Source organism: Cantharellus anzutake, assembly GCF_015039405.1.
Source record: "Cantharellus anzutake strain C23 chromosome Unknown EI90scaffold_1, whole genome shotgun sequence".
NCBI lineage: Eukaryota > Fungi > Basidiomycota > Agaricomycetes > Cantharellales > Hydnaceae > Cantharellus > Cantharellus anzutake.
The window spans coordinates 1,037,662-1,050,077 of NW_024066951.1; the positions used below are offsets into that span (position 1 = coordinate 1,037,662).

General features: G+C 46.1%; 1 protein-coding gene across 1 annotated transcript; it reads left to right on the forward strand.

Moving 5' to 3' along the window:
- Window positions 1-10,626: 10,626 nt before the first annotated feature.
- On the forward strand, window positions 10,627-11,824 carry EI90DRAFT_3114572 (uncharacterized protein; the record flags this gene model as incomplete). Its single annotated transcript, XM_039062680.1, has 2 exons — window positions 10,627-10,821; window positions 11,678-11,824. 2 exons carry the CDS (start codon window positions 10,627-10,629, stop codon window positions 11,822-11,824), a joined length of 342 nt encoding a protein of 113 aa, XP_038923811.1.
- Window positions 11,825-12,416: the final 592 nt, after the last annotated feature.

Genomic DNA, 12,416 nt, shown 5'->3' on the forward strand with positions numbered 1-12,416 from the left:
CAACAGTTCGCCACAGCACCCGCCTATCCTCCCGTCAGCAACCTCCTCGTCTCCAGCTTTCCAACGAGCCCTTATTCATCCCATTTGGTGCAGTGGTTCTTGAGATGTGGAGAGGGGGTGAAATTGGCAGCATGGTTGGGCGTGGGAATTTGGCTTGGGGCTGTCGGGAATGATGGGGAAAATAAGGAAAAATATGGAGTGAGTGTATGGAGTGTTGGATAGTGATAGAATGAGTATCGGGAGCGTCAGCGGATATGTACTGCGTGTTAGTGACCAAATTCCGCAGAATCCGACTTTTTGCGGTACACGGAGTTGTCCCCACAACAACGCATGCCTATGGGATACTTCGCATAACGACCTACATTCTGCCACGTTTTCGTACTGATCGACGGATTTTTGATGCTGCTACAGCGATTCTTTATCATTTCAACTCTGCCACATCATCTAGCCCTCAGAATCATTTCAAACTAAGCCAGAATGCTTATCACACATTGTTTATATTGTATCTCAGCAGGATACCTCAGTCTGAGTTGTACTTTAGTGTTATTACACAAGTAAGAACAGTAAAGAGCGACTCAGCAGTCACATGACACTAAGTAGAAGTGCAGATTGAATAGAAATGAAGAGAAATAACCACAACAAAATGGAGGTGGAAAAAGTGAAGCTGAAGGGTGATTGCCCACAGCCAAGAGTGTGGGAAGATTCTGGGTGAGCAACTCACCCAGACAGCCACACCATGTGCTAGACATCACATGGGCTAGGAGTAACCTGCCTAGATCACGTGAACCACAGGCTCATGTGTAAAACCATGCACACTTGTGGTGAATCCCATGCATGCAAGAACCAAAACCCCTCCCACCACCATGAGAAACAAAATGATGAAATGTTGTTCTCTGGGGGAGGCAACCCTTGATTTGATCTGAACAAGCTGCTGGAAATCGAGATACGACAACCTGGGGAGCAAGGCTCCCCAGAACAACAACAACACCAGGTGCAGATAAGTGCCATGGACTATGCAACACATGCAGCACAAATGAGTGCTGCAAACCAACAACCATCTGCAATGCCAACAGGCACCACATACCCCCAGCCTCCTCAAAGGGGCTTCCAACCATACATGGTGCAAACTGCACCAATGGTGCAACAAGCGCCATTCCAGGGGCAGCATTTGCTGCTGCAGCCCCAGGCATACTCCCCAGGGAACTTCCCTGGCCAAATCACCCCCTGGATCAGCCAATTTGGCCCAGGTCCAACAACACCCCAGCCAAATGTAGGCTGGGAATCAGCCATCGCATCAGCGGTAGCTGCTCAGACAGGTCAACTCCATCAGGAGTTGAAAGAGATGAAGTCCCTCATAGGAGGGAGTGTTGTGTGTAGTTGTTTCTATTTCTCCTTCATTTCTTATTCAATCTGCACTCCATTTGTATCATGTGACTGCGGGCGGAGTCGTCCTTTAACTGTTACTTCTACTTGGAATAACATTAAAGGACAACTCAGAGTGGCTATTGCTGAGTTATAATAGGTTATGAGCCCTCTTCTTTGAAGAGCTTCAAAAAACATGTTTTTTCGTGTTAGAACACACACTTAGAGTCCTTGTGTTCATCCCTTTGCTCTAGCGCCTCAGCCATCTCTGCTTTCGTCTTGAAACTCACCTACGACGTACTTCGCACGACGTGCTTTTATCTGTCGCGTTTTCTTACGTTTTCTCGCACTCTGTCAGGCCACAAACTCGAAAACTCGAAAAACTCTTGACTCTCTGCTATCAGACTGGTCTGATCGCTTTGAAACCCACGCACATCGTTCTTCGTCGAGTACTCTACTACGCCTTAGCGCCTCACGCCTCGAAACCTTCTCATTCCCATGTCCTACACCATTCTTCCATCATGCCCACTGAATCCACTTCTGATTCCATCCCCAAGCTTAATCCTTCCAACTACCATGCCTGGTTTACTGAAATTCACGCTCTTTTGTGTGAAAAAGGTTACTGGGGTATCATACATGGTACTGTCACTCTCCCAGCCGAAAAATCCTATGAAATGGTGCTGGAAAAGGAGAAAGCGCTTGGTTTGATCCACAGGAGTGTTGAACCAGCTTTAATGGCTGAGATCATCGACCTGGAAGATCCCAAAGTGGTTCTTGACACACTTAAGGCAACTTATGGTGTTTCAAATGCTGGTACTTGGTTTAATGCACTCAAATCCTTCCTTTCCATCACTCAGAAGCCAGATGAAGGGATTGCAGCTGTGGTTTCTCGAATTAGGGATGTGCAGAGGGTTTTTATCAACGCTAGGCCAGACAAATACGATGTTTCTACATTTGATGCCGAGCTTTTCACCTCTGTCCTCATCAGTGCCACCCCTGCCTACTCCACCCTCACTGAGACCCTCCTTACCAAGCCAGCCCTCTCCCCTGGAGATGTTGAAGCTGCCCTGGTCACTGCAGAAGAGACGAGATCGAAATCAGTGCCTGTTGCTGCCCACAGTACCTCCACACCCCCTCATCCTGTTCCTTCTTCCTCCAACTTCAAATCGAATCGTGAATGCCTCTTCTGTGAAACCAAGGGCAACCACACAACAAGGAACTGTTACAGGATGAGAACTGCTAAGGCTCAGGCAAATAAGGCTCAGGAGGCAAACAACAAGGATTCTCTGGCTGAGTTTGCAGGCAATGCAAGTGCTCTTTCCACTCCCTCCAGTTCAGCCCCTGACTATTGGATCGCAGACACAGGGGCCACTTCACATATGACTCCTCATCGTGAATGGTTCAAGGACTACACTCCTGTTAGAGTCCCTGTATGTCTAGCTGATAACAATGTCATATATGCTGCTGGTTTGGGTTCGGTTGTATTTACACCGGTAAAAAATGGGAAATGCTTGCGCCAAATCCAATTCTCCAATGTTTTACATGTCCCATTACTTGCCAACAATCTTCTATCTGTCCTCACACTCACAAAGAAGCATAATTTCAAAGTCAACATCAGGAAATCAACTATGAGTTTCACTCTGAACTCCAAACTGCTGTTTGAAGCTTCGGTTTCTGAGGACAATAGTGCCTTGTTAGATGGGTCTACTGTGGTTCATACTGCTTTGAGGGCCACTCCCTCATCTCCTGAACTGTGGCATCGTCGCTTTTGCCATATTGGGCGAAATCGACTCAAACAACTCATCTCTGGTTCACTGGTAAAGGACTTGGACATTGGAAAATCTTGTTGTAGTTTGAGTTGTCTCTTTTCATTCCAATCTTCACTCTATATATAGTCATGTGACTTTGGAGTCGACTTTATCCTTTCTACTTATTGTATCAAGGCTAAAGTCTACTCTAGACTGCCCCAGGGCTGCTCACCTGAGTTACTACAGATGGATCATAAACTTTCCAGCCTTTGAAGTCTGGTGGGTACCCAATGAAGATGCCTTGACAAGTCTTTGATTCAAAGCTTCTACGTTTGTCCTTTTGCACATGAATGTAGGCTTGACATCCAAACACCTGGAAGTGAGAGACAGAAGGTTTTCGATTAAACCAGGCCTCATAGGGGGTAACTCCATCAAGTGCTGATGAAGGAGAGCGATTTAAGACATGAACAAAGGCTCCCAAGGCATCTATCTCCCCAGAAAGAACCAGGCAGGGATGCGTCATGTAGCATGGAGGTAATACCTTCGTCCAGAATCCAATTTGTTCTCTCTGCAACTCCATTCTGCTGTGGAGTGGCAGTAATGGTATGCTCCCTCAGGATTCCATGTGCCTTAAGGAATTGGTCCATCTCCTTTCCCATATATTCACCACCCTTGTCATCCCTAAGTGCCTTCAAAGTAAACCCAGTTTGTGTTTCAGCAAAGGCTTTGAATTCCTTGAATGCAGCAAAGGCATCAGACTTCTTGTGAAGAAGATAGATAACCCTATAGCGAGTGAAGTCATCTATGAAGGTGATCCAGTACCAATGTTGCTGAGGGGTTTGGACTGACACAGGGCCATGGACATCAGAGTGGACAAGTTCTAAGGGCCTACTGCATCAATTGGAGGCAACTTGGGGGAATGGGAAGTGTGTAGTAACTCAGCTGAGCAGCCCTGGGGCAGTCTGGAGTAGACTTTAGCCTTGATACAATAAGTAGAAAGGATAAAGTCGACTCCAAAGTCACATGACTATATATAGAGTGAAGATTGAAATGAAAAGAGACAACTCAAACTACAACAAAGTGATGTTGCTTGCCAGCCAAGCAGTGCTCACAGATATCTGGGAGAGGGGAGGAGAGAGAAGATTTTCCAATGTCCAAATCCTTTACCAGTGAACCAGAGATGAGTTGTTTGAGTCAATTTCACCCAATATGGCAAAAGCAACGATGCCACAGTTCAGGAGATGAGGGAGTGGCCCTCAAAGCAGTATGAACCACAGTAGACCCATCTAACAAGCTTCAAACAGCAGTTGGGAGTTCAGAGTGAAACTCATAGTTGACTTCCTGATGTTGACTTCGAAATTATGCTTCTTTGTGAGTGTGAGGACAGATAGAAGATTGTTGGCAAGTAATGGGACATGTAAAACATTGGAGAATTGGATTTGGCACAAGCATTTCCCATTTTTTACCAGTGTAAATACAACCGAACCCAAACCAGCAGCATATGACATTGTTATCAGCTAGACGTACAGGGACTCTAACAGGAGTGTAGTCCTTGAACCATTCATGATGAGGAGTCATATGTGAAGTGGCCCCTGTGTCTGCGATCCAATAGTCAGGAGCTGAGCTGGAGGGAGTGGAGAGAGCACTTGCATTCAAACTCAGCCAGAGAATCCCTGTGATTTGCCTCCTGAGCATTATTTGCCTGAGCCTTAGCACGTCTCATCTTGTTACAGTTCCTTGTTGTGTGGCTGCCCTTAGTTTTACAGAAGAGGCATTCACGATTTGATTTAGAGTCGGAGGGAGGAGGAACAGGATGAGGAGGTGTGGAGGTGTTGAGAGCAACAACAGGCACTGATTTCGATCTAGTCTCTTCTGCAGTGACCAGGGCAGCTTCAACATCTCCAGGGGTGAGGGCTGGCTTGGTAAGGAGGGTCTCAGTGAGGGTGGAGTAGGCAGGGGTGGCACTGATGAGGACAGAGGTGAAAAGCTCGGCATCAAATGTAGAAACATCGTATTTTTCTGGCCTAGCATTGATAAAAACCCTCTGTGCATCTCTAATTTGTGAAACCACAGCTGCAATCCCTTCATCTGGCTTCTGAGTGATGGAAAGGAAGGATTTGAGTGCATTAAACCAAGTACCAGCATTTGAAACACCATAAGTTGCCTTAAGTTTGTCAAGAACCTCTTTGGGATCCTCCAGGTCGATGATCTCAGCCATTAAAGCTAGTTCAACACTCCTGTGGATCAAACCAAGCGCTTTCTCCTTTGCCAGCACCATTTCATAGGATTTTTAGCTGGGAGAGTGACAGTACCATGTATGATACCCCAGTAACCTTTTTTGTGCAAAAGGGCGCAAATTTCAGTAAACCAGGCATGGTAGTTGGAAGGATTAAGCTTGGGGATGGAGTCAGAAGTGGATTCAGTGGGCATGATGGAAGAATGGTGTAGGACACGGGAATGAGAAGGTTTCGGGGCACTTGGCGCTAAGGCGTAGTAGAGTACTCGATGAAGAACGATGTGCGTGTGTTTCAAAGCGATCGGAGCAGTCTGGGAGGTGTAAGTGCGAAGGTTTGGAACCACAGACACTTAAGTGTTAACCTGATAGCAGATCAAGAGTTTTTCGAGGTTTTTGAGTTTGTGGCCTGAGAAAATGCAAGAAAACACGACAGATGAAGCGTGTCATGTGAAGTGCATCGTAGGTGAGTTTCAAGACGAAAACAGAGACGGCTGAGGCGCTAGAGCAAAGAAATGAACACAGGGACTCTAAGTGTGTGTTCTAACACGAAAAAACGTGTTTTTGAAGCTCTTCAAAGAAGAGGGCTCATAACCTATTATAACTCAGCAATAGCTGCTCTGAGTTGTTCTTTAGTGTCATTCCAAGTAGAAGTAACAGTTGAAGGATGACTCTGCAGTCACATGATACAAATGGAGCGCAGATTGAATAAGAAATGAAGGAGAAATTGAAACAACTACACACAATACTATCTGGCCTGACCCCCATGTCCAATCCCATGTGCAGCCATAGCAAGACACCTCCAGGCAGCAATTTGGTGGTCATGTCACCAGGGCCCTCACTTGTTGGCTCTTCATTTGTATCTGCTGCCACTCAACACCGTCTGATGGTGCTGGTCACTGCTTGGAGGATTCTTTAAGTGCCAGTGAGGTGATGACTGCCAGAGTTGGTGCCAAATCTCATGCACCCCCCCACGACCAATCTAACATGACCAATCTAAAGAGTCTCTTCACATTAATGCAGGTGTGTCCATGCAGTGTGATGATATTCATCCCCTTGCTGATGTGGACATGACATCTACTTCCATTGGGGACAACGGGCACTTGAATCTTCTTAGCAACCTCTGTAATGATGGTGATGGCAATGGCGACCTTGATGAGGGGCTTGATGAAACCTTGAAGAGTGGCAAACTCAGTAACTCAGAGAAAGCAGAACTCTTGGGCATCATGGAACACTTTCTGGAGGAAGTCAGTTTGTTTGCAAAATCCAAACATTGGACCTTCGATTCAATTCTTGCCCTTTCCAATGTCCTCCTTTCACAGCAGCATCATCAAAATCATGGCAATCCCTGGAATGCTTTCCAGGTCAAGTTTCTCCAGGAGTTTCCTAACCCAGACCTGGGTAACCTCTCCACCTCTGAGCATACAAGCACAAAGGTCAAGCCTGCATATCAGGCCCTCATCGAGAGCATGGGGGGTGAGGATTCTTCACAATAGATTACCTATGCTCAAAACTTGGTCTTTGAGCATGAGGAAACAAAGGCTAGCCTTGGTGGTGGATTGAGGAACAGTCCTGGCCCCATTCAAAAGTGTCTCATGAGGTTTTGGACCAAATGGCTCAAGAAAGAGGTTATGGGAGCAGCTGCCATTGGTATCCACTGTGCTGCCATTGTCGTATCTGGGAGCAGCAATAAATTGCCCCATGAGCTGGATCAGATTATTTCCGGTAGTGAGGTTCTGCACACTTACCTCAAGAAAGTGATGCCCAACTTCAAGGCTGCACTGGGACAGATCGCAATGGATGTCCATACCGCAATGGGCCACTCTATTCCAAAACATGCCAGTGGCCAGACAGATCAACCCCCTGAACCAGTGAGGAAGCCGGAGTACCAGGCAAAGTGCTTGGAGGCTCTGTTATGGATGATGCAGCAGAAGTCACTCTGTGGTGACAATTCCAAAATGATCGGATGGAAGAAGCTTCCATATAAGCTACAGGCAGCCGGCTTGGCTCTTGTGAACTGGCCAGATCATCAGGAGTGGGCTGATCTCTTCTGAAAACACCCTGTTGCCAGTATAGGCATGGCACAGTGGTGAGATATCTGGAACACCTTACACCACAGCAACCCTCATGCTAGACCCAAGTTCTGGGTGTTCAATCCTGCTGAAACCCATGATGAGAGTGGTATTATTATCAGCAACACAGGCTGCATCATGGTCACTTTAGGGGAAGCTAGGTTGGGGGATTGTGCCCTGGATGCCTCATGAGGGCGGTCGAGTGTTGAAGTTATCCTTTTCTGTCAGGGATCGGCCCCTGACCCCGCTGTCAGGGCACCCAACCACACCCCAGAACCACCTTCCCAGACTTCCCCCACTTCCCAGACCTCCCCATCCCTACATACCTCTCACAACTTCAGCCCGCATGTGAGCCCGCGGGAAAAATCACGTGGGTTAAGGCGAGCAACTCGCCTTAACCCATGTGACACCTTTTCCGAGTCGCGGGAACATGCTCGGCTTCTACCCGGAGTCACGTTATGAACTGTACAGTACACTTCCTTTTTATAGTAGCCAAGCGGGGAATAGGGAAACTTACCCTTCTTCTCAACTCAATCCCCGCTTAGTCCCTTCAGTGAGTTTGAGGAGCTGAGGACAGGGTCTAGTGCCCAACCACCCGGAACACCGCACACACCTAGGACTGAGGTCGGGCTGTCCCTGATCGAGGACCGAGCCCTGACATTTTCTTTCTATTCAATCTTACTCCATATGAGTCACATGACTACTGAGTCGGACTTTACTGTTTCTACTACTTGTATAAACACTAAAGTCATCCTCAGAGGTGCCATAACCTGAGTTACAACACATTCCTCCTCTTACTCCTCCTCCTCACTCCTCACATCACTCCTCCCCTTCTGTCCCTCTCCTACCCTGTCCCCATCTGCTCCATTATTCACCTTCAGACCTGACATCATTCCTCCTCTTACTCCTCTTCTCATTCCTCTCCTTCCATCCCTCTTCTGCCAACCTCTGCCAAGTTACGACCTCCCACCACTGTCCCATACCCCATACTTGGACACCACCTGTACCTTCACTCCAAGATTCCATCATGGTCCTGACCTCGGACTTTGACTCCACCTTGGCTTAAGTCCATTGCATTGGTGACCTCATTCTACGTAAACACCATTGCCAATATTCCTCAGACTTTCAACCCCACCTCTGCAACCTCCATAAGCTCTGCAACCTCCAAGCTTCATGGACCATACTCAGCACTTTCACTGCTTGTAATGTATCTTTTGCACTTTCCCCTCATCCCTATTTGGACTACTGCTTCCTTCCATTTTAGCCAGTTAGTCATCAACCCCACTTCACCTCATCCTCCTGCCCCTCTGGGCTTCACCCTCCCTACCTCCTTTTGGATGTACCACAGAGTCTAACCCATGACCTTCAGTACCACTCTGCTTCCATCATCCCTTTGTCTCCATTCAGATGCCTTTGTTCTGATTCGGACCTCCTTTGATTTCCTTGTGCTTTCATCTCCCCACTATATACAGGTGCTTGTACATACTCGTTTTAGACCCTCAGTCTAAAATCGACCAGAAATGCCCCCTAGAGACTTCCTGCTCACTGCTTCTGAAATTAAGGACCAAATGGACAAACAGCAATGGCACAGCGCTCCCCTTGAGTAGCTGAGGCCAAGGTCCCTCCTTGCTAAGTCTCCGGTTCCCCTCTGGAATCATCCACTCTTGCCTGGTTCTAACAGTAGGCAGGATAACCTACTATACTCTACACTGCCAGTATTTTCGCGGTTTACATTCCTTATGGGTTCCTTGCATGCAAGGATCACCTACCAATGCCCACGGTGCATAAAAACAATTTATTTCCCTTTATAACAGAGTACAATTGTGCATAACATGTTAGTACTGAATTGGTCCAGCCCAAAAACTACACTTGGCGCTACTGGCTGCCAAGAGATGATCAAGGGCTCAAAAAATAGAGAAAAATAATAAACATGGATTCCCTGAATTTCATCCAGATCGACCCAGCCATTGTGGAGCAATGGTGGTGACAATTTCTCATCTTACCATGAGGTTCCACACAATGTCAAAAGGCATGTGAGGGTGGCAGTGCCGAAAGTCCCATGCAGCAGAGCTGAGATCCATACTTTGGGAGATCGTGAAACTGGTTTTTGACCCAAAATGGAAATCACAAGCCATACTGAAGTAAACAAACAACCAAAATGCACCCCAGAGTGCTCAGAAAAATCACAAAGGACACGTATGAAGATTCAATTGACATGGGGACTCTCACAGACACTTTCCAGGATGTCTAACCCTGTGCATGGGCCAATTTCATGATTCTCACACCCACCACTCGGTCAAATCTCAACCATTTGGGACAAATTTGGTATTGGGAGAAAGCTACGAACCCAGGGAATCGAATGGAGAGGTCGGGAAGGGATGCTACGAGTAGGAGGAGATGGGTGAGTGTGGTATGATGATGGAAATTGGTGGAGGACAGCAATTATTAGTGGATATGGCCTGCTTATCTCTCCTGTTTTCTTTTTATTGAACTTCCATGTCAGCAGCCATTAGACTTATCAGCTGTACATAACTGTCCACATGGTCCCTGTAACAACAATCTTTTGTTTTATATTTTCTTTTCATTTGTTTTTCCACCTTATTGCCATTCCATGTGTTTATAAGCCCTGTACACATAGGAATGGAAAGAGACCTCCCTTTTGACTATGAAAGAGACTGTAGCACTGAGAGATCTAAGTAGAAAAGAAACCCTAAGCTTAACTCCTTGAGTATTATAAGGAATCCCTGACAATTGTCCAAGATGGACCAGGGTGTCACATCCATACCAACTCCGCCTCACCTCTGCTCCACTCTGCCACCATTCCGGTCCACCTCTGGTTCATCCTCCCCCTGCACCTCCGCTATACCCTCCAGTTCACCTCTGGTTCACCTCCACCTCCAATCTCCAGTACCTTCTCCGGTACCTCTTATCCTCATCCTACATGTTTATTAATATTTCTATCTACCCAATATTACTACAGACCTCCTAGGACCTCTGCTCACTCCGCAAAGGTTTTCCCACTTCTAGTAGCTGTTGCTAATTCCACCCTTCACCTACCCACTCCACAACGCTCGATAAGGTGATTTTCTCATGAGCTCGCTGACCCAGCAAGTGGGTAAGTCCCCCTTGGGTTTTCCCCTTTGTTCCCCTTTGTCCTCTATTATGTATATAAGACCTGTACTGTAGTTGATGGCACCTCAGTGCAAAATCGATGACTACTCCCCCAGAGTTCGCGCCCTCTTGTTCTGAAGTTAAGGACCAGACTCCTAAAGCGTTACCGAACATAGGCACAGCGCTCCTCTCCGAGTTGCTGAGGCTGCAGTCCCTCCGCTCATTCTCTACCTCTGGCCTCCTTCTGGGGAAAGGTCCAGGGACACTGCCCTCATTGCGTGTTCTTGACACAGGGGTATGTAATTCTTAAAGAGTTTTTGTGACTGTTTTTGTTTTGTTAGCACCCGGACTGAACCTAGGACAAGCTAAGGACACCCTAAACTCCCTCCCCATGAATTTGCTTGCATTTAGGGGGTTAGATTTCTAGCCTGCTTGCAATGGCTACCACAATGTATATAGAACTTACATATGCTGCTGAGGTATATACTGCTACAATGTATATAGAATTGATAAATAGAGTTAATCAACATTCTTGGAGGGTTGGAGAATGACTTCCACTCGTTCCCACAGGTCACGTGCTTAGTAAGGGGTGTTGGGTTGTTGTACAACATTCCCAAAACGTTTTCAAAACGTTCACAAGGTAAAGTGAATTGGAACAAAAGGTCCTATGACTTAGAAAACATTCTATAGTATCTGGGGCCTGTTAGGTAAGTTGAAAAAGGTTTTAACTATCAGACCTAATGAGGGGTGGGAATAGGGTGTCCAAGGTGGCTTTTTTGTGTGAAAAAATGTGAAAAATGTCTCACCACCTCATACAGCCTCATTCGCAATGTGCACTAATAATATAAAATGACGAAGGCATTGGTAAAAGCATGTACGAAATAAAACGATGAAAAATGAATGATTATTGACAGAGATACTTATGTATATGCTTTTTTATGTGAAAAAATGTGAAAAAACATTCCACTGCCTCATTAAAGCTGACTCATGACATGCACAAATAATAACAAATGGCGAGGGAGTTGGTACAAGCCCATTAAAAGAGACCCGACGAAGAACGAATCAGAATTGACAGAGATACTAATGTACATGGTTCATTTGTGGAAAAATCGTGTTACTTATACACGCTGATTCACGACTTACACTAACAGTACCAAATGGAGAAAAAGTTGCTACGGGCCCATTGCAAAAGATTTGACGAGAAATGGTCAAGAACTGACAGAGATACCACTCCAGTGTCAGCTCTGCACATGATCTGCGTTTGGGAAACGGTCTCCAGTGCCTCACAGACATCTTAGAAATATGTAGAAATATTAAATACTTGCGTTGATAATATATAAAATGGTAGGCAAATTTATAGAACGTTTGGTGCAGTATTAAGCAAGATATAAGATTAATACCATACAGTTTTGTGTGGGAAATGAGCAAAATCACCATAACCTCCTCAAGATTGCTGAATGATGAGTTGAACAAATAATACAACATGTAGAGGACATTGAGATGCATCAATCAAAAAAACCTGACAAGACACAGACAAGAATTGACAGAGATATAATAGGTTTATGTGACATTTACATAAGCAATCAAGTTTCACCTCCCACAACTTTTGCGTGCACAGACACTTGCACAAAAGTACTAATACCCCCACTCAAAACCAGTGCAAACCCAGACTCCTTCCCAGTCGCTCACATGATTTCTCCGAGGTTTAGCCGCAACTTATGTTGCCTCCAAAATCTGTCGAGTGACTGGTACAACTTGCAACACGTGATGTTCCCACGCTAAGTTGTAATAATGAGTTGTACATAGGTTATGGAATATAATTTTTAGTATTTACGCATGTGGTCATTGCACCCAACCCAACCCGTGGAGACTAAGGGAGCACATCCAAGG